The 27,816-nt window shown below is 41.7% G+C and overlaps 1 protein-coding gene across 3 annotated transcripts; it reads right to left on the minus strand.

Moving 5' to 3' along the window:
• On the minus strand, positions 1–27,816 carry tspan11 (tetraspanin 11). Of its 3 annotated transcripts, none has more exons than XM_082964037.1 (9): positions 27,681–27,816; positions 23,682–23,783; positions 20,968–21,159; positions 14,228–14,302; positions 13,090–13,194; positions 12,396–12,554; positions 10,284–10,370; positions 4,394–4,516; positions 1–1,874 (listed from the first exon to the last, which is right to left on the minus strand). In XM_082964037.1, the coding sequence occupies exons 2-8, from the start codon at positions 23,766–23,768 to the stop codon at positions 4,439–4,441; spliced, it is 783 nt and encodes a 260-aa protein (XP_082820163.1). In that variant the 5' UTR covers positions 23,769–23,783; positions 27,681–27,816; the 3' UTR covers positions 1–1,874; positions 4,394–4,438. The 3 variants fall into 3 exon arrangements, with proteins under 3 accessions (XP_082820163.1, XP_082820164.1, XP_082820165.1); XM_082964038.1 differs by having other exon boundaries at positions 27,690–27,803; XM_082964039.1 differs by lacking the exon at positions 4,394–4,516.

The raw sequence follows: 27,816 nt of genomic DNA on the forward strand, positions 1-27,816 counted from the left end.
TCACATCGTATATGTTTTATTATATATTTTATATTATGCATACTACAATGTTATATCATATTTTGACCCATTTAGATTAGAAAAATACATGAACAACAAGAACAGCTTTCTGTTGGTCACTTGGAGGAATAGATAAAATACCATCTGTATGTCTTCATCTCTTGGAATAACAGCAAAACATCCATACAACTTTGAAAAGGATTGTTGTCATTGTATCAACTGGAATTTGTCAGCTGAATTACCAGTACTCCTAAAAAACAATGACCAGTGTCCTATCTTGGTAATGGACAACCAATACTATTTGAATGTGTCCTTGACAATAGTCAAGCCAATGAACGCTCTCTTTGAAAGTGTCCTCTCGTGGAAATGTGTCAGACATTTTCTAAGTCGTAGTAAACAATAAAATGTAAATATATCTCCTGCCTTCAGAGGAATGTAGTTAGTCTTTAAAAGCAGTAGTCGATGCAAGGATGCCTGGCTGCTCCACAACCAATCAGACAGAAATAGGGTTGCAAAATTTCGGGAACGTTCAATAAATTCCCTGGTTTTCCTGAAATCTCGGTTGGAGGGATCCTGGAATCAGGAGGGAATAAGCAGGAAATCCGGAATCCCCCAAACAGGATTTCTGGAAAACCAGGGAATTTATTGAAAGTTCTCCCAGAATTTTGCAAACTTACACAGAATACTACAGGAGCGCTGCACAGGAGTATATACCAATATCTACCACTGGATGGGGATCCTAACCCACACCAGAGGAGAGGACAGACTCATGACAGTTCAAACCTCTCCTGTTCAACTAGAAGTTACCCATAACCCCTGAATCCTAATCTTAACCAGTAGGGTGACAGAGAAATATCTGACCCTGTATCAGTGGTAAATGACAACATGTTTCTCCAGCATAATAAAAGTGGTCGTAAAACAAGTCAATGGGTCCTGGGATTGAAAGATGAGTGGTAGGTTTATATGGTACTGCAAGAAAGGCGACTTCGCCGATATCAACACCTTTAGCAAAGCATACAACACAGAACCAGATTTGTTAGTCAAACTACGGAGGCAACACATACAGAAATGTTAGGTGCAACGTTACTCTTAGCAGCGTTTAGTGCTATTTTCATTCATATCAAGTTTAGTTATCATCTATATACACATCAACGGGTTTTCCCAATATCTGCTTGATTATTCTGTGGATATCAATCAACTCATGACTGTTTTTCTTTGTGACGTAGATCAAACATCGATGACCATGGGATTCCCTTTGTGGTGAACCATTAAATTGGTGTAACACTGCTATCAAAGAATGTGTGATAAAAGGATGACAGAGGCACATTGTGGGCCACATCCGTGACACACTGGATATAGCACTAATTGAATAACCCTTCGTAAGCAGCAACACCATGAGAGTGTGTACAGTACACTTGATTCTCAGTCACAACCACTTCGGTTTGCCTTCCAGTTGTGTGGAACTGTGAAATCTGCAGTAAGGATTTGACTGTATTGAGAACATAGAGTAAGAACTACCTTACATAAACAGCAGTAGGCTTACTACAGAAAAGAACAATATCAAAATACCAAATCATCTCTTCTTCATTGACCTGGTCTTTGAGAGAGGCGGGGGGGGGGGGGGGGGGGGGGGGGGGCTGTGCATGCATCCAAGCCAAGGCAGGGGTGCAGAAGGATCCAGGAGGGTCCAGGCAGGGTTGGATCGTAAGGTTCAGCGGTCAGGAGGGGTTAGAGGTCAAGGTTGAGTGTTCAGCAGGCATCGTTGCTCCCTGGGCCATGAGGCAGGATGGTGTTGGGGGGCTTGATGGTAGGATTCAATAAGGATCCAACTTAATCCTTCTGTGTAGGCAGCATGTGAACACCATCCCACAGATCTGAAACACACAATTGTGAAGGTCAATCAAGGGTAAAGGTCAGTCGTCATGGTAGCATAGTGGGATAGCATGAGGAGAGTAGGTGAGGGGTGAGAGGGTGAGGAAGTGTGTGGTTACTATGGGAACAGGAGTGCCGAGCAGCCATTATTGCAGCAGTAGTGTAATTGGGCCTGTGGTGGCCAGTGGTGAATGTTAGAGCTCCCACTATGACTGTTGTTGGAGAGAGATAATCTGTGAACAAACATTCATTTAGAAACTTCCATTTTTCAAAGGACATTTCTGTCTGAAGCCCTGCCAACATTCTCAAAACCCTAACTTAGTGTTATAAACCATAAATAATTACTCTACAAAATATCACATGATTAAACTGAGGGAAAATATTGGATACAATTAAATGGACGTTTTACAAAGTGAAGAATATGTTTTATGATGTTTTTGTCATTTTCTGTGAGGCCTTTAAAATAATAAGAAATAAATGATTAATGTAGCGTAAGTAAATACTTAGAAAGGAGTCTATGGACACAAGGAGTGTGGCCTTTTGGAGGTTTGTGATGCAAAACATTTTGCCTAGTGCACTCCAAATTCTCAACACCGAGCACAAATATATTGTAATAGGAAGTGTTGAGAGCGGCTTAACTTGAGAAAGCCCTAAACATTGCTTTTGTTGACTACTTACTAGGTTATACATCACACTTGATATTTCTTCTCCTTAAGTATTCTATAAAGTACATTCAAAACTCCACTTGTGAGTTGGACTGCTTTAAAATCCTATGAATACTTTGTGTGTAGGAAAAAGAAAGAAGTGAAGCGATGCTGGGATACAACAGTAGAACTGTGTAGGTACTTTGGTTGATCTGCGGCAGGACGGTCTGAGAGAGCTTTAGTTGGCGCTGGTTTGGATGAAGGAGCCGACATCAATAAGATGAGATGAGATTAAGGTAGAGAAGAAATGGGAGGCTACAACAGGCCTTGACGCACACAACATAGCAGCACACACACACACTTGTGCTTTCACTCTGCCAAAAGCCTTAAACCGTCCTTATTTTTAACAAGATCATCCCATGTCATCACTATTAAGGGATAGGGGATATGAAAGGTCTCATTGATCTGTGAGACAAAAGCAGAGTTACAGTAATACACAGGGAAAAGGCTGAGAGGTTAGGACTTAGATGAGGCACATTCGCTGGACGGGTATGTGGTGTGTGTGTGTGTGTGTGTGTGTGTGTGTGTGTGTGTGTGTGTGTGTGTGTGTGTGTGTGTGTGTGTGTGTGTGTGTGTGTGTGTGAGAGAGAGAGACGGATGACAAACGACAAACAGAGGAGGGCTGAGATTCAATCAACGGCCCCCCTGCAAGTCTTCTCCTCTCTGAGGGTATTATCGACCGGGTCCCAACATGGGGAGTAGATTCGTCAAAGAAGGCCTTGGCGGCTCGGCACTCAGGGCGGTTTTACGATGCCTCTAACCCTGCCAGCACCACTGAGGATTCAGATGACAGAGTGAGGAGGTAGAGAATGACACTCACAACTCACAGAGAGATGGAGGGAGCCGGAGGAGGAAGAGATGGAGGAGGAAGGAACAGCCAGAGGGAGGAGGGGGGAGGAGGGAGGGAGGAAGGAGGAGGGGGAAGAGATGGAGGAGGGAGGAGGAGACAGAAGGGAGGAGAAGGAGACAGAGAATGGAGGACAGAATGTGCTAAACTTCCTTTCTGCTCGTTAGTTTAGCATTTGGAATGACAAGGAATATAAATAAAGTAGTTTCAATGTGGCAGGTGAAGACACTGACAAGAAATAAGTTAGCAAATGTGCTGCAATCATAAAAAGCTATGAAGAAAGAAATCATGAAGAATACATTTAGCAGTGTCCTCTTTCCTTATGATTACACAATTTCAGATGATAAGACATGTATTGTACGGGTTTCTTTCAAATCTGGTCAAGCACACCTGTCATTCGTGTTTATCTGTGGGCATTAATCTCATAGTCTAGTCTGTGGGAGCACTTCAGTGAACTGTTTGTTTTGCTCATGACCTCCTTAAATTGTGGATAATGTTGCCAAGCCCTTTCAGCCATGCAAAGGTCAAATGTCAACATGCATGTGGAGGTCAGCCTGGTGTCCCTATTGGGGTGGGTGTTGCTCGGGGGTACCGAGAATAAAGCATAGGCCAGGCAATATAGCATGCATGTTCTCTGATCAACTGTCTCTTTGTCTTCTTCACACACACACACACACACACACACACACACACACAGACACACACACACACACACACACACACACACACACACACACACACACACACACAGACACACACACACACACACACACACACACACACACACACACACACACACACACACACACACACACACACACACACACACACACGCACACACACACACACATGCACGAGTGCACACACACACAAACAACACATTTCTACACAAAAACACAAAAGATACAATCGCAAAAATAAAAATGAACACAGACACACACAGAACACATTTCCCACAATGCCCTCCAACCTTGTCCCGTCCCCACTGAGTGTGACCAGACAGAGGCTTAGCCAATCACACGGCAGAGAAGTCCTCCTCTTCTTCTTTATACAGCAGATAGATAAAGCAGGCCGTCAACATGGCCCCGGCCAGCTATAGAGGTCACACACATACACACAGACATACGCACACACACACACAAAGAAATACACGCACGTACAGACATACATAGACACACACGTAAACACACACATGCATACACACAGACATACATAGAGACACACACACACATACACACAGAGTGGTTAGTGACCTATATTAGACAAAGTATAGGGGGATACTGAAATAGGATAGAGATTAGCGTAATTACAACCAAACTAAGAACAGTTATTAAAGAGAGAGAGGAACAGTTGACACAGAGACTATTACTATTTCAGTTATTAAAGAGAGAGAGGAACAGTTGACACAGAGACTATTACTATTTCAGTTATTAAAGACAGAGAGGAACAGTTGACACAGAGACTATTACTATTTCAGTTATTAAAGACAAGAGAGGAACAGTTGACACAGAGACTATTACTATTTCAGTTATTAAAGACAGAGAGGAACAGTTGACAAAGAGACTATTACTATTTCAGTTATTAAAGAGAGAGAGGAACAGTTGACAAAGAGACTATTACTATTTCAGTTATTAAAGAGAGAGAGGAACAGTTGACACAGAGACTATTACTATTTCAGTTATTAAAGAGAGAGAGGAACAGTTGACACAGAGACTATTACTATTTCAGTTATTAAAGACAGAGAGGAACAGTTGACAAAGAGACTATTACTATTTCAGTTATTAAAGAGAGAGAGGAACAGTTGACAAAGAGACTATTACTATTTCAGTTATTAAAGACAGAGAGGAACAGTTGACAAAGAGACTATTACTATTTCAGTTATTAAAGACAGAGAGGAACAGTTGACAAAGAGACTATTACTATTTCAGTTATTAAAGACAGAGAGGAACAGTTGACACAGAGACTATTACTATTTCAGTTATTAAAGACAGAGAGGAACAGTTGACAAAGAGACTATTACTATTTCAGTTATTAAAGAGAGAGAGGAACAGTTGACACAGAGACTATTACTATTTCAGTTATTAAAGACAAGAGAGGAACAGTTGACACAGAGACAATACACACATAGACATCACTGACAGACTGACATTACTGACATACAACTAACATACAATCAGACAGAGACCTTCAAGCCCAATAGAGAAGAGCCCATTTAGATCAAAAGCTGGTCTAAATTAGTTTGGGACAAGATGGGTGATTTGTCAATGGACCGCTAACCCATAGTAAGGACATAGCTACAGTAGTTATCTTACTTCATGTGCTTCATATATGTGTGTGGAAAAATGTCAGCATATTATTTGGGAATATTTTGTCTAATAGGGGGAGGGTCTTTGGGCTAATAAAACGTTTGTTTTTCTTAGGAACCCCGAATTCCCATGTCGACAGTCTCCACAGTGACAGGATCACATGACTCCTCTGCGGAATTCCAAGAGAAAAGCTATGGGAACACTGAGAAGAGTGGGAACCCTGGTTGGTTGGAAGGAGTAGCCAAGATGGAGCCAGTACTGTATGTTCAGGTTTGGTCTAAGCTAGGGTTGGGCCGATATATGATTCAATCTAATATCATAATATTTGACAATGACGATATATCATGAAGTGCAAGACTATACTTTATCTGAAATTGACAAATCAAAACTGTGCAGTTTTATCAGTTAGGCTGTATCAAAATGTTAAATAAAATCTAAATTAATTAACAAAGCCTTGTTTTCTCGCCATACGAAGATAATTTATGGAGAATACGACAATAAAATTGTAAATAAGAAAAGAAATGGCACAGTCTGGTATTATTAACAGAGTGAAGTGGTGCCACAGCTAGATTGGAGATGTCCTGCTCCTGACTGCAAAACATCTAGCCTGGTACCAGATGTGTTGATGCCGTATTGTGTGCTGTATATAACTGACTGATGTAGCATGACGAGAGTTGGCTAGAGAGCACAAACTAAATCTGAGATTTGGCTACTAAACATCACCGGACTGCAATAAGAAACCTCTCAACCCGAGCATCACATCCCAAGCTTGACGAAAACACCAATCTATGAACAACATTGGTTGAACAGTAAACCTTTTTCAGGAGATCGATCCATGCTGGGGGATGGAGATTCCAGTCCAGTCCCTGTGGAGTTTATTTGCAGAGAGCAGATCGATGGTGGAGAGCAGCTGCCCCATCCAAGAGTTATAACAAAGCATGCTGGGAGAGAAAGGTATACAGTTTCCTGTCCATGGCCCCATCTCAATGTATCTTTCCTTGATTCTTTACATCCTATCTCCTCACTTCCTCTTCAAAACACACTGGTCTGAGGGGAGGGACCTTTTTCTTCCGATACTGCTGAGAAGGGTTAGGGTTATATCGATCAGAAACGTACCGATACTGCTGAGAAGGGTTAGGGTTATATCGATCAGAAACGTTACTATACTGCTGAGAAGGGTTAGGGTTATATCGATCAGAAACGTACCGATACTGCTGAGAAGGGTTAGGGTTATATCGATCAGAAACGTTACTATACTGCTGAGAAGGGTTAGGGTTATATCGATCAGAAACGTTACTATACTGCTGAGAAGGGTTAGGGTTATATCGATCAGAAACGTTACTATACTGCTGAGAAGGGTTAGGGTTACATCGATCAGAAACGTTACGATACTGCTGAGAAGGGTTAGGGTTATATCGATCAGAAACGTTACTATACTGCTGAGAAGGGTTAAGGTTATATCGATCAGAAACGTTACGATACTGCTGAGAAGGGTTAGGGTTATATCGATCAGAAACGTACCGATACTGCTGAGAAGGGTTAGGGTTATATCGATCAGAAACGTTACGATACTGCTGAGAAGGGTTAGGGTTATATCGATCAGAAACGTTACTATACTGCTGAGAAGGGTTAGGGTTATATCGATCAGAAACGTTACTATACTGCTGAGAAGGGTTAGGGTTATATCGATCAGAAACATTACTATACTGCTGAGAAGGGTTAGGGTTATATCGATCAGAAACGTTACGATACTGCTGAGAAGGTTTAGGGTTATATCGATCAGAAACGTACCGATACTGCTGAGAAGGGTTAGGGTTATATCGATCAGAAACGTACCGATACTGCTGAGAAGGGTTAGGGTTATATCGATCAGAAACGTTACGATACTGCTGAGAAGGGTTAGGGTTATATCGATCAGAAACGTACCGATACTGCTGAGAAGGGTTAGGGTTATATCGATCAGAAACGTTACTATACTGCTGAGAAGGGTTAGGGTTATATCGATCAGAAACGTTACGATACTGCTGAGAAGGGTTAGGGTTATATCGATCAGAAACGTTACGATACTGCTGAGAAGGGTTAGGGTTATATCGATCAGAAACGTTACGATACTGCTGAGAAGGGTTAGGGTTATATCGATCAGAAACGTTACTATACTGCTGAGAAGGGTTAGGGTTATATCGATCAGAAACGTACCGATACTGCTGAGAAGGGTTAGGGTTATATCGATCAGAAACGTACCGATACTGCTGAGAAGGGTTAGGGTTATATCGATCAGAAACGTACTGATACTGCTGAGAAGGGTTAGGGTTATATCGATCAGAAACGTTACGATATTGCTGAGAAGGGTTAGGGTTATATCGATCAGAAACGTTACGATACTGCTGAGAAGGGTTAGGGTTATATCGATCAGAAACGTTACTATACTGCTGAGAAGGGTTAGGGTTATATCGATCAGAAACGTTACGATACTGCTGAGAAGGGTTAGGGTTATATCGATCAGAAACGTTAAGATACTGCTGAGAAGGGTTAGGGTTATATCGATCAGAAACGTTACGATACTGCTGAGAAGGGTTAGGGTTATATCGATCAGAAACGTTATGATACTGCTGAGAAGGGTTAGGGTTATTTCGATCAGAAACGTTACTATACTGCTGAGAAGGGTTAGGGTTATATCGATCAGAAACATTACTATACTGCTGAGAAGGGTTAGGGTTATATCCATCAGAAACGTTACTATACTGCTGAGAAGGGTTAGGGTTATATCGATCAGAAACGTACCGATACTGCTGAGAAGGTTTAGGGTTATATCGATCAGAAACATTACTATACTGCTGAGAAGGGTTAGGGTTATATCGATCAGAAACGTTATGATACTGCTGAGAAGGGTTAGGGTTATATCGATCAGAAACGTTACGATACTGCTGAGAAGGGTTAGGGTTATATCGATCAGAAACGTTATGAAACTGCTGAGAAGGGTTAGGGTTATATCGATCAGAAACGTTACGATACTGCTGAGAAGGGTTAGGGTTATATCGATCAGAAACGTTACTATACTGCTGAGAAGGGTTAGGGTTATATCGATCAGAAACGTTACTATACTGCTGAGAAGGGTTAGGGTTATATCGATCAGAAACGTTACTATACTGCTGAGAAGGGTTAGGGTTATATCGATCAGAAACGTTACGATACTGCTGAGAAGGGTTAGGGTTATATCGATCAGAAACGTTACTATACTGCTGAGAAGGGTTAGGGTTATATCGATCAGAAACGTTACTATACTGCTGAGAAGGGTTAGGGTTATATCGATCAGAAACGTTACGATACTGCTGAGAAGGGTTAGGGTTATATCCATCAGAAACGTTACGATACTGCTGAGAAGGGTTAGGGTTATATCGATCAGAAACGTTACTATACTGCTGAGAAGGGTTAGGGTTATATCGATCAGAAACGTTACTATACTGCTGAGAAGGGTTAGGGTTATATCGATCAGAAACGTTACGATACTGTAAACGACATGAGTTTCAAATATGGAAATGTGAAGTGCACATTTGGACTCACAGGTGTGCAGTTTGCTTGTATGACATCAAAGCGGTATTTATTATAATCCTCAACGTCTCATCTTTCAGAACACATCGACTCCTCTCGATTCACAGCATTTCCCTCACTCAGACAATAACAAATGTGCAAACGTAGCCCAATTAGCGGGAGGGACGGGGGCATCTTCTTGTCGCGAGCAGTTCTCAAGTTAACGGCTGTCAGTCAAAACCCATACAGAGCTGTGAAGCAGAGACCCTGAGCTCTGAAGTCAGGTATAGCATGTTACTGAACAGCCACTTCGGTCCAATTCAGGCGCTTATCAATGACAAAATCTGCCATTTTGAAGCCGTATACGGGATGACGGGCTGTGAGTGGACTGGGCTACGAGCTTGGTCCATCTGAGGCCGCAGCAAATCAAATCCCAGAATGTAAATGGGATCAGATTACAGCTGAGAGGATATAGGGGGGTAATAGAGTGCATTGAAAGGTTGTCTGACCGGTAATAGGAGTTACTGGATGCATCTTTGAGGTAATAGGAAGATTATAGCCACATTGATGTTTATTTGTAAAAAAAAATTGAAAGCCTTTTATCATGTGGATATATTTTGAGACTGATATAAAAAATATAGATATTTTCTTAAGCAATCGTCTCACCTCTTAACCCGTTACTCTACTAAGAGGAACAAGCAAAGTTTACCTTGCCTTCTCTCTCCCTTTCTGTTCACAATCTCTATTGCGCTTGTCCCCACATCTATCCATCTAGATACTAGCTAGCATTGAAGACATTTCAACAGTAAGGCTACCAATATCCATAGTAGCAGATTATATCCACTATTATCACTATATTATATTGATATCCATGACATCGGTGATACCCCAAATCCCCCAAAAACAAAATGATAGTCTGATAGTGATAGCTTGTGTCTGTGGTGAGGTGCTACCACAGTACTGAAATATAATAAGGCCTCATCATTTCCTGTTAATAAAGCCGCTGGTCAGTGTTGGGGGACCGACCTGTAGACAGGCCACTCCTATCCCCACAGCTCCAATGATCAGCAGGTGGTCAGCCAGGAACTGCTCCAGCTTGGTGATGCAGCCACCCTGTGGGGCAAAGGTTACAGGTCAGGGGTCAAATCACTTCACACACACAAGCATGTATGATGCACACGCACACAGGCATGAACAAACACACACATACATGCACAGACACACACACACAGACACACCTGATTGATGTAGTCAGTGTCTATCATATGTGGATCAATCCAATGCTTCTAAATCGTTGAGGGGGTGTGAACAAGGAGTATTGGAATTGATCCTTGAGGGGGTGTGAACAAGGAGAATTGAATTGTGCTATGCTCTTCATTTACCAGAGTATATTTATCAACCCTACCCTCTCCAGCTCTTTCTATGTCTGTCTCCAAATCGCTGCGGCAATTGTGTGTGTGTGTGTGTGTGTGGTGCAGAGTTACACTGCAGAGAACAAACTACAGTAAGATATAGGGCTTGGGCAGTGTAAGACTATTTTAAGATAATACACAATGCAGAGGACTAAAGGTCAAGAGGGAATTAACGATGAATGGAAATAGTGTTTTTTCTGTAATAGGGAATTAATGATCAATGTGTCAGAGACATGGGAGGAATTTGTCAATACATTGAGCCTGAAATAGGAGACTTGTTATTTGGCCATTGGCCCAGTTTATTTGCAGGGAATTCTAATTGGTCAACCCCAGGCTAGGGTTGGGTTATAAATTACATCCTGTCTCTTTGTTCTGTGGAGAGAATCACCGAGGACAGGGAATAATGAACATCTACCTCTCAGCATAACATCTATGATTTTTCCTCTTTGAATAAACCTATTTTTCTCCCCCTGATTTACTTTGGCGTCTGTGCTATTGAAGAGTAACATCAACTTCTAACAGGCAGCCTGAGAGAAGTAGAGAGAACAGTGGGATGAATTAGGTCTCTCTCAGGAGGCTCCTTCTCTGACCACACACACACACACACACACACACACACACACACACACACACACACACACACACACACACACACACACACACACACACACACACGCCACTCAGATGTGGGTCGAGGGGGCATTGAGGAGCCATGGCTGGATGGAGTGAACGTAAACATCCATGGGCAGTCACCTCCGTACATCCAGTGTCATACTGTTTTACCAAAGAGCTTTGACTGAGTAGGTTGTTTCAAGCCACGTTGTGAGTCACAGTTCTGAGGACATTTTTTTTTAAACATCTCAGCTTCCTATGGAAGTGAAAACCCATTGACGAGCACATTTTCAACCCAAGTGTTTTCCGAGTGTGTGGGGAGCTGTCAACCACAGCGGACTCCCTAAATGCACAGTAAATATTTCAGTTCCACCCATATAAACTTTGTTTAATTATAAAGAGATTTTATCAATGTTTCACTACTCTGAACTGGAGTGACACTGACAACTGGAGTGATGATAGCGGGAACCAAGGAGCGAGACGTGTGTGTGTGTGTGTGTGCGAAAGAGAGAAACAAGGACAGACTTCTCCTGCTTGTCACAGATAAAAGCGAAAGTAGCATCTCAAATATTTTATTAAATATTCTCAGAGCGCTTACGCTATCAGCCCTTACTGATAAGAAAGCCTGTCAAGTAGAGAAAAGTTGTTGGCAAAAGTGACTTTCCAAACCAGAGTATTTGACTGTTTCAGTTTCATAGACAGAATATGAAAGGAGACAGTCGAGCTCTGAGGGACATATCATCTGTCTGTCCCCATTTCAGACATTACAAATCAGTCGATGCCCAATACAACCTTCTGGTCCTGAAATATTGATCAATTGTTCCATGACGAGATCCATTGATATTTTTTGAAAGATTTATTTGAAGAAATATTTTCGGATCCAACTTGAATTGTATTGATCCATTAAATATGAACAAATGGTTAGATCTGAAATCATGACGGACAGTTCCATTCCACTGACAGTGCTGGGCTCTGCTGTCATCGCTATGAAATAGAAAGACAACATAACACATTTCTACTGTGGAAATGTCCAGTTATGACCACTTAAAGTCTGCTGTAACCCATTTGGCACATATTTGCTGTTGAATGATGATTTTCCAATGGTCCCACCCACCTCAGTCTTGTAGATGTTGGAGGGGTGGTCTCTGCGGCCACAGAGGGTGGTGATGGTCTTACAGCAGCTGTCCGGGACCACCCTGCCCTCCGACACCGCCGAGGTCATGTACACACTATGCAGCCAATCAAACGAGTTGTTGCTGCCACAGCACTTGAACTGACCAACAGAAGAGTGGGATTGTGTTTATCATTAGCTACACTTAGTTAATGTCTGAAAACCATCACATCTAATTCAAATCAAATCAACAAAATAATGAAGAGGCAGAAAAAACACATCACAAAAAACCTTTGTAAACCAAGTAGTCATAACTACGTATTACAGACTGCATTGACATTTTGCATCATACTGTACCCATATAGTGGACGTGACCTCGCATATGATTAACATTGAACCTCACATGCTTCAAGGTGAACAGGGATGATTGTGTGTGTGTGTGTGTGTGTGTGTGTGTGTGTGTGTGTGTGTGTGTGTGTGTGTGTGTGTGTGTGTGTGTGTGTGTGTGTGTGTGTGTGTGTGTGTGTGTGTGTGTGTGTGTGTGTGTGTGTGTGTGTGTGTGTGTGTGTCCTACAGCAGCTTTATCAGTTGAGTGTAACAACTATGTACCATAACTAATGTCAACCAGCTTTACCACTGGCGCTCCTGTCCCTACAAGAAAAACTAAGCAAAGGCTAATGGGAGATTGAGTCCTTACGTCCTGCTGTAGTCTGTCCACGGCCAGGGTGATGGCCTCTTTCCCTGGCTGGGCGTAGTTCTCTGTCATGGTCTCATTCAGGTGCTGCTTCAGCTCCTCACTGAGCTAGGGGAGGGAGGGAGGGAAACAGAGGGAGGGGAGAGGGAGAGGGACGGAGGGACAGCGAGGAAGGGGGTATACAAGGAGAGAGAGAGAGAGAGAGAACACCTCAGTTAGAGTGAAAGAGGAGAGTGAAGTGGGGTTAGCTTGCTTGTGTAAGACTTTATGTTTAGATTTATCTGAAACTCAACTCAACTCCAGTGAATAAGATCTCCCCTCACCAGGATTTTGAGTCTACCATTTATTTCTGATTATACTGAAAGACAGACAGATGTGTGAGATTAGGATGATCTTAGGGTTCAGGGTTGAGCTCTGTCTGGAGATCAGGGTTCAGGGTTGAGCTCTGTCTGGAGATCAGGGCTCAGGGTTGAGCTCTGTCTGGAGATCAGGGTTCAGGGTTGAGCTCTGTCTGGAGATCAGGGCTCAGGGTTGAGATCTGTCTGGAGATCAGGGCTCAGGGTTGAGCTCTGTCTGGAGATCAGGGCTCAGAGTTGAGCTCTGTCTGGAGATCAGGGCTCAGGGTTGAGCTCTGTCTGGAGATCAGGGCTCAGGGTTGAGCTCTGTCTGGAGATCAGGGCTCAGACTTGAGCTCTGTCTGGAGATCAGGGCTCAGGGTTGAGCTCTGTCTGGAGATCAGGGCTCAGGGTTGAGCTCTGTCTGGAGATCAGGGCTCAGGGTTGAGCTCTGTCTGCAGATCAGGGCTCAGGGTTGAGCTCTGTCTGCAGATCAGGGCTCAGGGTTGAGCTCTGTCTGGAGATCAGGGCTCAGGGTTGAGCTCTGTCTGGAGATCAGGGCTCAGGGTTGAGGCTCCAGATACATGGTCTTTACACAGGTATCATACACACACCAGGTAAGCATGCACATGCACACACATGGCTACTCAAATGCAATGGAGATGCAGTCCCAGAACTGCACTCCAGACTCAATGAATAGATCAGTATTTAAAAAGAAAACAAATACGTGGGGGGGGGAAGAGGGAGGAAGGGAGGGATGGGTACACAAGAGGATAAAAGATGAAAGTGGAGAAGTAGTCACTCACCCTCTGGTAATACACGTAGGCCAGGACTCCTGCCACCAGCTCTATGAGAAAGATCAATAACAGACAGCAGAAATACTGGAGAGACAGAGAGAGAGACAGAGACAGAGAGAGAGAGAGATCAGTCTTAACACAGTTCAGTTCAACACTTACAGGCAAAACTCTCTTGAACATAAGACAAAATGCTGCATTAACTGCATGTCTCTGTTAAAAACAGTCTCACTTAACATCTTAACCGACACTCACTCTTAGACTCCTACCAAAAGTCACTCAGTTATTGTGACAATGCAGATATAAAACGTTTCATCAAGTACCTTTGTATTGTCACGCACCTGCATTCCCAAAGCTGACAGAGAGAATAAAAAAAGACCAGAGGAATAGAGAGCCATGTGACAGACTGTGCAGAATGAGGAGAACTGAATTAGGGGTGTGAGATGTCTGTCAAATTTCTCCTAGCAGAGAAAGAGAGGGGGGAATAGGGAACGAACAGAGTGTAGAGGGAGGGGGATACGTTTAATATTTGAGAGAGAGAAAGAGAGAGAGAGAGAGAGAGAGAGAGTGAGAGAGAGAGAGAGAGAGAGAGAGAGAGAGAGAGAGAGAGAGAGAGAGAGAGAGAAAGAAAAAGAAAAGCGAGAGAGGTTTTGATTTCCGTCGCAGACAGCTAAATGTACTGAGACCTAAGAGAGACATAAAACACCTGAGGGAAGAACAATGAACAGAACCAAAAACCCTGCAACACCTCTAAACTAATTGTAAAAAACCCTGCAACACCTCCAAACTAATAGTAAAAAACCCTGCAACACCTCTAAACTAAGAGTAAAAAACCCTAGTAACACCTCCAAACTAATAGTAAAAAACCCGGCAACACCTCCAAACGAGTACTCAGTAAAAAACCCTGCAACACCTCCAAACTAGTACTCAGTAAAAAACTCTGCAACACCTCTAAACTAAAAGAAAAAAACCCTGCAACACCTCCAAACTAGTACTCAGTAAAAAACCCTGCAACACCTCTAAACTAAAAGTAAAAAACCCTGCAACACCTCCAAACTAATAGTAAAAAACCCTGCAACAACTCTAAACTAATAGTAAAAAACCCTGCAACACCTCTAAACTAATAGTAAAAAACCCTGCAACACCTCAAAACTAATAGTAAAAAACCCTGCAACACCTCTAAACAAGTACTCAGTAAAAAACCCTGCAACGTGTCACGTTCTGACCAGTATGAGGGTTATTTTGGTAGTGTACGCTGGTCAGGATGTGGCAGAGAGTATTTGGTTTATGTGGTTCGGGGTGTGTGTATTATGTAGAGGGTAGTGGATTTATGTATTCCGGGGTTTTTTGGTCACTGCTCTGTTAGTCTATTTTCTTTCTAGTTAGTTTGTTTTCTATGTTTAGTTAATTGGGGTGTGGACTCTCAATTGAAGGCAGGTGTTGTCTAGTTGCCTTTGATTGAGAGTCCTATATATTAGGGTGTGTTTGTAATTTGTGGGAGGTTGTCACTTGAATTGCTGTTGTTTGCATTCAAGTCTGTATTCGTCGTCCATCGTTTTGTTTTGTTTGTATAAGTGTTTTCATTAAAAAATTAATTATGAGCACTCAACCCGCTGTGCCTTGGTCCATTCCTGACGACCGTCGTTACACAACACCTCTAAACTAATAGTAAAAAACCCTGCAACACCTCCAAACTAATACTAAAAAACCTTGCAACAACTCAAAACTAATAGTAAAAAACCCTGCAACACCTCTAAACAAGTACTCAGTAAAAAACCCTGCAACACCTCTAAACTAAAAGTAAAAAACCCTGCAACAACTCTAAATTAATAGTAAAAAAAAACCTGCAACACCTCCAAACTAATAGTAAAAAACCCTGCAACAACTCTAAATTAATAGTAAAAAAAACCCTGCAACACCTCCAAACTAATATTAGAAAACCCTGCAACACCTCTAAACTAATAGTAGAAAACCCTGCAACAACTCTAAACTAATAGTAAAAAACCCTGCAACATCTCTAAACTAAGAGTAGAAAACCCTGCAACATCTCTAAACTAATAGTAAAAAACCCTGCAACACCTCCAAACTAATTGTAAAAAACCCTGCAACACCTCTAAACTAATAGTAGAAAACCCTGCAACAACTCTAAACTAATAGTAAAAAACCCTGCAACATCTCTAAACTAATAGTAAAAAACCCTGCAACACCTCCAAACTAATTGTAAAAAACCCTGCAACACCTCTAAACTAGTACTCAGTAAAAAAAAAACTGCAACACCTCTAAACTAATAGTAAAAAACCCTGCAACACCTCTAAACTTGTCACGTCCTGACCAATATTTAGGTATTAGTTGTATTATATTTGGTCAGGACGTGGCAGAGGTATATTTGTTTTGTATTATGGGGTTTTGTGTGTGGTGTAGTGGGGTGTGTTAGTGGTTGGTATAGGTTCTAGGGTTGTTTTTCTATGTATAGTTAATTGGGGTTGGACTCCCAATTGAAGGCAGGTGTGTTGAGTTGCCTTTGATTGGGAGTCCTATATAGTAGGGCGTGTTTGTCTTTGTGTTTCGTGGGTAGTTGTTGTTTGCACTGCTGGGTATAGCCTGCGATACTGGCCGTCGTTGTTCTTTCTTGTTTTTTGTGTATGCTGCTTTATATCTAATTAAAAGATGAGCATCCACATTCCTGCTGCGTATTGGTCCTCCCTTCAACACGGCAGTACTTGTGACAAAACTAATAGTAAAAAACCCTGCAACACCTCCAAACTAATAGTAAAAAACCCTGCAACACCTCCAAACTAATAGTAAAAAACCCTGCAACACCTCTAAACTAATAGTAAAAAACCCTGCAACACCTCCAAACTAATAGTAAAAAACCCTGCAACAACTCTAAACTAATAGTAAAAAAACCCTAATAGTAAAAAACCCTGCAACACCTCCAAACTAATAGTAAAAAACCCTGCAACACCTCTAAACTAATAGTAAAAAACCCTGCAACACCTCCAAACTAATAGTAAAAAACCCTGCAACAACTCTAAACTAATAGTAAAAAACCCTAGTAACACCTCCAAACTAATAGTAAAAAACCCTGCAACAACTCTAAACTAATAGTAAAAAACGCTGCAACATCTCTAAACTAATAGTAAAAAACCCTGCAACAACTCTAAACTAATAGTAAAAAACCCTGCAACATCTCTAAACTAATAGTAAAAAACCCTGCAACAACTCTAAACTAATAGTAAAAAACCCTGCAACACCTCTAAACTAGTACTCAGTAAAAAACCCTGCAACCACTCTAAACTAATAGTAAAAAACCCTGCAACAACTCTAAATTAATAGTAAAAAACCCTGCAACACCTCTAAACTAATAGTAAAAAACCCTGCAAAACCTCTAAACTAATAGTAAAAAAAAACGCAACACCTCCAAACTAATAGTAAAAAACCCAGCAACACCTCTAAACTAGTACTCAGTAAAAAAAACATAACACCTCCAAACCAGTACATTCAGTACTTAGTTCAGTGGAGCAACAATAACACCAGAAAACAACAGCAATATTGACAGAATCATAAAGCTTTGATCCAGGGATTAGCTACTGTATGATTATGTTGATATAGAGCTGAAATCCAGGCTTCATGGGAGACAAAATACGGGTAAGACTTTCTTTCAGTCACTTCTCGATAATTAATAATAATAATAATAATACTAATAACACATGGTATTTAAACTGCCTTTCAATAATGAGTTCTAAATGATGCACTGAAGGCATACATACATTAATATTCACTCATATGGATCATCAGCCATTATGAATGAATCAAGTGTTATAATGCATTGTACCACCAATGTCCATCCAACACATTCCTAAAAGGAGTTATGAGCTGTTATGGATTTTTTTCAAGCAATGCTTATAAAGTCTATGTTACGGGGTGATATAACTAAGGTGCTATAAATTAATCTTCTGTGGATGTTTCATAGATATCGTTACCACACAATGCAACATTAATAGAAAAACACTTTGTTAAAATGAAACCATCATTAGTATGCTACTGGAGAAGAAGAGAGGACATCACACAAGTCTCAGTGGCCTAATTAGCACCTTATTAGCCAATTAGTCTGGAAGATATCAATATGTGTATTTAAATCGATGAGAAATGGGGGTGGCTGGGGGGTAGGCGGTTCCAACCAACCATTATCTCCTGTGTAAAATCTTCTTCTGTATCATTGTGACATAACACTGTTTGGATTTAACAGCAGAGTATGTAAATGGTGAGTATGTTTTGCACGCACGCACGCACGCACGCACAAAGCAACAATGGACTAACAAGACTGGTGGTTGAGCTTTTTAGAGAGCTATACACACACGCACATTCATGCACATTCACACACACACACACACACACACAAACAAACACACACACACACAACCACACAAACACTAAATAGACACACACAATTAATCATACAAAATTGAAATGAAGCAACTAACACACTCCCACACATACACACAGCAGGGCTAATTAGGCACACCTGTCGTAGAGGCGGGACACAAAGCGTTTGGCGTGCAGCGTGGCGCTCAAGGCCATCACCGGGAGACAGACGCTCATTCCCAGCCTGGCGCTGATGTGACGCGTGGTGGTGAGGAAAAACAAAGCTACACACACACACACACACACACACACACACACACACACACACACACACACACACACACACACACACACACACCACACACACACACACACACACACACACACACACACACACACACAAGCCTTCATTTAGGAGACCATAGTCTAAAGCAGCCTCTTTACCTTGCCCCCTAACAGGCTACACACACACGTGCACCCGCATAGCCACACGCACAAGCGCACACACATCATAATCATCATCAACAAACAGTGTGTGTTTGGTAATGCCAGATTATTGGTTATGGCAGATGGAGGAAGGTGGGAGGTGTATTATTACACACCACACTAAAGCTAATTCCTAACAGTCATTGTTGATTGGCAATAACATTGCATTATATTGTATTCTACACAAACACACACACAGACACACAAACACACACACACATAGACACATGTCTCTTTCATACAACCCCACAGCCATAGTGATCTGATGAACACCAACTCTTCACTCAAGCCTCTCCTTTAAACACACACTCACCCCACAACCATAGTGATCTGATGAACACCAACTCTTCACTCAAGCGTCTCCATTAAACACACACTCACACTAACCCCACAACCAAAACACACCCTTCACCAGTGGTGGTAAAAGTACTCAATTCTCATTTAGTAAAAGTAAAGATATCTTAATAGAAAATGACTCAAGTAAAAGTGAAAGTCACCCACTAAAATACTACTTGAGTAAAAGTCTAAAAGTATTTGGTTTTAAATATACTTAAGTATCAAAAGTAAATGTAATTGATCAAATGTACTTAAGTATCAAAAGTAAAAGTTAAAGAATTTCAAATTCCTTACATTACGCAAACCAGACGGCACCATTTTCTATTTTTTATTTTATTTACTGATAGCCAAGGGTACACTCCAACACTCAGACACAATTTACAAATGAAGCATGTGTGTTTAGTGAGTCCACCAGATCAGAGGCAGTAGGATGACCAGGGATGTTCTCTTGAAGTGTGTGAATTGGACCATTTTCCTGTCCTGCTAAGCATTTGAAAGTACTTTTGGGTGTCAGGGTAAATGTAAGGAGTAAAAAAGTACATTATTTTATTTTGGAATGTAGTGGAGTAAAAGTAGAAGTTGTCAAAAATATAAATAGTAAAGTACAGTACAGGTACCCCAAAAAACTACTTAAGTAGCACTTTAAAGTATTTTTACTTAAGTACTTTATACCACTGCCCTCCACCACCCAAAGCCCCCTCTCCCCCCTCCATCAGTTTCATGTATAACTACTAATGCCTGACTATAATCAATCCTGCTGCAGTCGCAGAGTTAGTGGCCCACCTCCGGCCTGCTCCTCTCCTGCCTGGCCTGTCTCTTTAAAACAATGAGGACAGTATTGTCAGCTCATTTGTCAGCTCCCAGCGTACACACACACACACACACACACACACACACACACACACACACACACACACACACACACACACACACACACACACACACACACACACACACACACACACATACACACACACACACACACAGAGATGCACACGCTCACACAGACACACACACGCGCGCGCGCACACACGCACAAGAGAAAGACACAAGTGGAGCTGTGAGAGCAGGGGTGCAGGGAAGGAGCGTCAGGTACAGGGACGTTTCAAAGGAAAACGGTATCTGGGGTAAAGGAAAGTACATACAATGTACCCAAAAGTGATGAGTGCAACCAAGGTGAGTTGGAATTGGGACAAGCTAAACGGATGTTCTAAATGAATATTCCCTTAGGGAGAACAGAGTGCAGATAGCTCCATTCTCCTTGTTTCATTGTGTTCTCTCATTTTACCAGTCACCTGTAGCTACAGTATATAACCAGCCCCTTTCTTATGCAAACACCAACACTGCCATTAAAGAGATATCTCACACGAACTACAGCATTAGTTAGTATCTTATCCTGAAAGTTATCTATGAGCCATGCACTACTTTCAATATAATGTATCTAACTAATGTGTGCAAACTATCCCTTTAATGAACATAAACATTCAGAAGACCCAGGGGCCTTCCAGAAATCCAGAAAGCCTGGGGCCTAGAGTAGTCACCCTGCCCAGGGAGGGCTCCCTCACCGTGGACAGGCAGCTCCTCTGCTCCCTGATGACGGCGCAGCAGCCCAGGAAGCCCGTGACCATGACCAGGGCCCCGGCCAGGATGAGGATGTAGGCGGACACGGCGAAGGTGCTGGAGGCCAGCAGGCTCAGGTAGTCACTCTTGTCTATCAGGGTCCAGATGCCCACGCCCATCACCGCCGCTCCACCAACCTGAGGAGAGAGACAGGTTGATGTCATGTGTTCCCACATGTTTGTTTTGGCTTTAAATGTTTCATGCCAATCTAATTGAATTAAATTGAATTGAGAAGGAGAGAGAGTAGGAAAGGTGACAGGAGGGGTGTGAGGGGGGAGAGAGAATGAGAAGGAGGGGGGAGAGTGTTGGCGTGTCAACAAGTGAGTCAGAGAGGGAAAGGGGAGACAAACAAAGACAAAGAGAGGGGGAAGAGAGATAGAAAAACAAAGAGGAGGGTAATAGAGAGAGAGAACGCAGTGTCAATAAAGTGAGTCAGAGAGGAAGGGGATATGCACAAAAACAGTGAGAGAAAGGAAGAGAAAAAGAGAGAGAAAAGGAAGTGAAAAAGAGAGAGAGAAAGGAAGAGAAAAAGAGAGAGAAAGGAAGAGAAAAAGAGAGAGAAAAGGAAGTGAAAAAGAGAGAGAGAAAGGAAGAGAAAAAGAGAGAGAAAGGAACAGAAAAAGAGAGAGAAAGGAAAAGAAAAAGAGAGCGAAAGGAAGAGAGAAAGAGAGAGAGAAAGGAAGAGAGAAAGAGAGAGAGAAAGGAAGAGAGAAAGAGAGAGAGAAAGGAAGAGAAAAAGAAAGAGAAAATTAGAGAGAGAAAGGAAGAGAGAAAAAGAGAGAGAAAGGAAGAGAGAAAGAGAGAGAAAACAAGAGAGAGAGAAAGGAAGAAAAAAGAGAGAGAAAGGAAGAGAAGGAATTGAACGAGAGAGAAAGAGAGAGAAAGGAAGAGAGACAAGAGAGAGAAAGGAAGAGAAAAAGAGAAAGGGAATGAAGAGAAAAAGAGAGAGAAAGGAAGAGAAAAAGAGAGAGAGGAAGAGAAAAAGAGAGAGAGGAAGAAAAAAGAGAGAGAGAGAAAAAGAGAGAGAGAAAGGAAAAGCGAAAGAGAGAAAGGAGAGAAAGAGAGAGAGAAAGAAAGATAGAAAGAGAGAGAAAAAGAGAGAGCGAAAGGAAGAGAGCAGAATGACAAAAAAGGAGAGAGAGCCAAACAGAGCCAGGGTGGAGTGATTTGTTTCCATAAACAATGGTGGCCACATCAGAGGGGTGACGTGGCCATTAATCTGTTTTCCCCATCTCTGTCATCTATGTCACACCCGGACGTGCAGGAAATCCCAGGGAGAGTCGCTCCTATTCAGCCTTCCATTCCTTTCCTCCTCCTCTACACGCCAAGCCCCAACTCCCAAACAACAAACACTGCTGCTACAGATATAGGATCTTAATTTGATCCCCCTGTTGCAGAACTTTCCTGCAATGCAGGAAATGTCAAACTTGTAGTGTATTTTAGGTTTAAAAAGGCTTCTGACGTTTGTCATTTCCACTGGAAAATGTATCAACCCCTATAAAAATGTCCATTAACTATAATTGACAAAATAACTCACATTTTCTCTTGCTGCAGGATTAATGGATTATTTTCCTTCTGTAGCAAACTGGCTCAAATTCAGATCTGACATCTATAGTGCTAAAACACCATGCCAGGGGAAAAAGTGATAGTTTAAAGGAATGGGCAACTCTGGAGTATTAATATGTAGTATCTTTGGGTGCAGAGTTACAAAATAGAGAAACAGACAGGCTGGGGCTGTGGCTGTTGGGGAAAGTGGGAGGTATTACTGTTATGCAATGTGGGGTTTGAAGGGAAGTTGTTAGGTTAGTGTGAAATGTAAAGCGACAGACATAAAAGCGAAGCCGTTTGAATCTGATCCCTTACTCTGTAGACAGAGAACAACTGTTTTCAGGCCCAGCAGAACATAGCTTTAATAGTTAACTGTATTATTAAACATTAAACGTACACCAGCTGCCAGGGACCAGGTTTGATCCACAGCACCTCGGTCCAACACCGACAGGCCATAAATATTACAGTACACTCTGCCAAGTCCATTTCTTAGCGCTCCTAAATGTAATCCCCCCTTCCATTTCTCTGTCATGTTTTTTCTCTCCCTCTGTGTCCCTTTTTCCTCAATCTGTAACTCTTTCCCTCTCTTTCCTCACCGTAACTCTCTCTCTGATTCTCTCTCTCTCTTGGCTAAGAAAGAGCAACACAAGAAGTCACACAAGAAGTCTAACTAGCTTCCTTTGATGTAAAACCTGTCAAATATCGTTCTTCCCTATGCATGCCTTCGCAAACATTAACCCAATTCACTCTCTCCCTGAGTCCCCTCTTAAATAAATCAACTATGAACCTGTCACGGGAAGAAAAGTATTGTTTCTGTGTACTAGAGGTTTAATACAGCCTGATCCCAGATCTGTTTTGTGCTGTAAAGTCAACTCACTTGGTCTTTCCCAACACAAAAAGATCTTACCAGGCCAGTTTACCAGGCCATCTTACCAGGCTAGATTGCTACTCACCCAGAAGAGAAAGTTGAAGACAAACAGGTTCTTGCTAATTTGCTATAGCCTGATCCCAGATCTGTTTGTCATGTATAGCAAACTCCTATGACCAACTCCCATGGTTGTTGGCTAATGCAGAACAAACAGATGCAGGGTAGCTTGCTAGTGCTACTCACCCAGAAGAGGACGTTAAAGACGAAGAGGAGGTATTTGAGGCAGACGGTCATCCAGTCATCCTGGTCGTCTTTGTACATGGCCGACATCTCCCCTCCACAGCTCTGGACAGACAGGGTACAAAACTTAAACTGGCAGTTCTGAATCTGAAGTACTTGACTGTTCTCATAACAGTCAGCAGGGTTGAAAAGTAATTGACTGTTCCCATAACAGTCAGCAGGGTTGAAAAGTACTTGACTGTTCTCATAACAGTCAGCAGGGTTGAAAAGTACTTGACTGTTCTCATAACAGTCAGCAGGGTTGAAAAGTACTTGACTGTTCTCATAACAGTCAGCAGGGTTGAAAAGTACTTGACTGTTCTCATAACAGTCAGCAGGGTTGAAAAGTACTTGACTGTTCTCATAACAGTCAGCAGGGTTGAAAAGTACTTGACTGTTCTCATAACAGTCAGCAGGGTTGAAAAGTACTTGACTGTTCTCATAACAGTCAGCAGGGTTGAAAAGTACTTGACTGTTCTCATAACAGTCAGCAGGGTTGAAAAGTAATTGACTGTTCTCATAACAGTCAGCAGGGTTGAAAAGTAATTGACTGTTCTCATAACAGTCAGCAGGGTTGAAAAGTACTTGACTGTTCTCATAACAGTCAGCAGGGTTGAAAAGTACTTGACTGTTCTCATAACAGTCAGCAGGGTTGAAAAGTAATTGACTGTTCTCATAACAGTCAGCAGGGTTGAAAAGTACTTGACTGTTCTCATAACAGTCAGCAGGGTTGAAAAGTACTTGACTGTTCTCATAACAGTCAGCAGGGTTGAAAAGTACTTGACTGTTCTCATAACAGTCAGCAGGGTTGAAAAGTACTTGACTGTTCTCATAACAGTCAGCAGGGTTGAAAAGTACTTGACTGTTCTCATAACAGTCAGCAGGGTTGAAAAGTACTTGACTGTTCTCATAACAGTCAGCAGGGTTGAAAAGTAATTGACTGTTCTCATAACAGTCAGCAGGGTTGAAAAGTACTTGACTGTTCTCATAACAGTCAGCAGGGTTGAAAAGTACTTGACTGTTCTCATAACAGTCAGCAGGGTTGAAAAGTAATATACTGTTCTCATAACAGTCAGCAGGGTTGAAAAGTACTTGACTGTTCTCATAACAGTCAGCAGGGTTGAAAAGTACTTGACTGTTCTCATAACAGTCAGCAGGGTTGAAAACAGGGTAGAACCCCAACCAGCAGGTCTCACAGACTTTCTGTTCTCACAAGATTCTCCAAAGTTTGAAGAATATTCTAAAAACAGGGTACAAAAAAATCAAACCAGGAGTTCTGAGGACTTGACAGTTCACATAGCATTTCAAATGGCTGCTAAACAGTCTAACAACATACAAAATGTAAACCGGCAATTCTAATGCAAATTAAAACATAAAATGTAGGGACATGTTGAGGACAATAACACATCACACAAGGCATGACATGACATGAGCAGGAACAATAACCCAAATCACAGATCCACCAGCAGTCAGTCAAACTGTTGTTGGTTACTTCCTCCCTTCTGCACAATAACTAGCAACTGTAGCCTTGTAGCACACCAGACAAGGGACATTGATTATCCTCACACTCTGTGAACACCCTGTGAAGAGGCGTTGGGTGTTATAACAAAAGCCAAAACAAAGGTATTTGTGGAGACATGCACAAGTAGACATTCCAATTAAATAGAGGGAGAAAGATGCTGCCTAGCCTCTGAAGGCCTTTGATTGACACATCGCCATGACAGTATCACTGGACAGCATCACTGGACAGCATCACTGGACAGCATCACTGGACAGCGTAATCTAATATGACATGACTATCCACTTCTTCATTTCTCAGACCACTTCAATCATAGGGCTGAGCTACTAACAAGAGTCAACAATTCCTGTAAGACTGTCTTTATAGTATAGTTATGGCATTTTAATCAACTCATTTCATTAAGGTTTATGTCCAAAGCATTGCATAGAATGGATCTAGTCACTGACACACACTGTGTAAGAGTCAGTACTTCTAGATGCTGCTAACCTCACATATCCAATAACAGCAACAGGTAAATAAATCATTCACACCAGTGGACTTGACTAGAAATACATAAATCATTCATAATGCACACACTTGCAGCACTTTAAATAAAAGGTGATGTTAGTGAGCACTTAGGCCTGCCACATTGATCTGCCAATCAGCAGACAGCAACGAATGCCACTGCAAGCCTTTGGAGACTTCTCTCAGTTCTAGCTCAAGCTAATATCACTGTGTGTGGTGTGTGTGTGTGTGTGTGTGTGTGTGTGTGTGTGTGTGTGTGTGTGTGTGTGTGTGTGTGTGTGTGTGTGTGTGTGTGTGTGTGTGTGTGTGTGTGTGTGTGTGTCCATTCTCCCATGAGAAAATATGGCAAGCTGCTAATTATAGATTAGCCACATTGATACCTAGGAGAAGTTTAGCTCATGCCATTACAGCCCAACTATAAACATTGCAGTAACACATCTGCAAATATGGCTTTGTCTGTCAGCTGGAATAGAACTAAACCCTAAACTGCATCAAAACTGTTTCGTTTTCTTGGTATCTGTATCTTTAATTGTGCTGATATGTGTTTATAGGCTACTGTTGCAACACCTAAAGCTCCCTTGGGAAAAAGTATTTAATTATTCTATTATATTTTACACTGTTTGTTTTATATATTCTACTCTTTTCTGTATTCGTTCTATTCTACTCTTGCGGAAAAATATTTAATTATTCTATTCTATTTTACACTGTTTGTTTTATATATTCTACTCTTTTCTGTATTCATTCTATTCTACTCTTGGGAAAAAGTATTTAATTATTCTATTCTATTTTACACTGTTTGTTTTATATATTCTACTCTTTTCTGTATTCATTCTATTCTACTCCTGGGGAAAATACAGTGATTCGAATCTATTACATTTATGTTCTACTGTTTGTATTCTATACTCATGCTCTACTCAGCTCTTGTCCCTATTCTATTCTATTCTATTCTATTCTATTCTAGGAGAGTTCTTTGTGAAGTTGCTGGCTCAAACGTTATTCAGCACAATGGGTGTACTGTGTGTACTGTTCCTTCAAACCAGTGGCTTTGGGCTATAGGGAGTTCCAGTACACAGGGAATGGGTTGAACTGTCTGAACATGCATTATCAAAGAGCACAAGCTCTGAAATGTGACTTGCAGGCTACCGGTATGTCATTCACTGGTTGAAAACAAACGAGCTGAAAGTTTTGTCCTCGGACTAACAAATCAGTTACTGTGTAACTTTGATGGGACAGACAAGAAACAAAAACAGAACATTCTAGAATATGCTTTGGACAGAATGTTTCACAAGTAGGCTACCTATGCAGCCAGCCAGGCCAGCCGGCCAGCAACATGTAGCCTGTAATATTATATCAACGATAACACGGTACATGCACTAACATTTAGGCTACCTCACGCTGTGTGAACAGATGTGATGGATGTATGTTTACGGGCACTTGCGGCAATCTATGTACGGCCAGAAGGCAGGCAGGATCCGCGTAATCGATTTTCCCCCGCATAAAAAAATCCATGAAGAGATGAGTGCTTGATGAGCTTCATATCAGAGAAGGGATCCTCACCGTTAATATGAAAATCTAAATCGCCATAGATCATAACGTTTGTCTATCTACGTAGCGTCCATTTCGCTCGCTCGCTATCAGTGGAATAGGCTGGACGTTGGTTTGCAGACTCACTTTTAATGTTCTGACTGTCTGCAAAACCAAATAAGGAAACCACTGCCTATGCACTACAAAATATTTTCAAAACATAAAAAATATGATTTCATTATTCATTTCCCAAAACGTTTTGCTACATTTGGAGGCCATGGATACTGAGCAGGCTTCCCTAACAAAACACCGCACACTGGATGCACCTGCATCGAGCTGCGTGTAGCAGACAGAGTTCACGAAATTGCTTATATTTTTTAGCATGCATCTCAATTTAGGAAAGTAGCCTTAATTACCTCACTCACCAAATGCACGGCTTGCTTCTGAGGATAAACGGACGAATAGCCGTCTCGTTATTGTAGCATAGGCTATGTGATTCAATCAAGCTTGATGCTTCCCTAGCGTCCAGTCCGTGGAGAATGAGGGGTCATT

This window comes from Salmo salar, chromosome 17, assembly GCF_965601325.2.
Source record: "Salmo salar chromosome 17, fSalSal1, whole genome shotgun sequence".
In the NCBI taxonomy this organism is placed as follows: domain Eukaryota; kingdom Metazoa; phylum Chordata; class Actinopteri; order Salmoniformes; family Salmonidae; genus Salmo; species Salmo salar.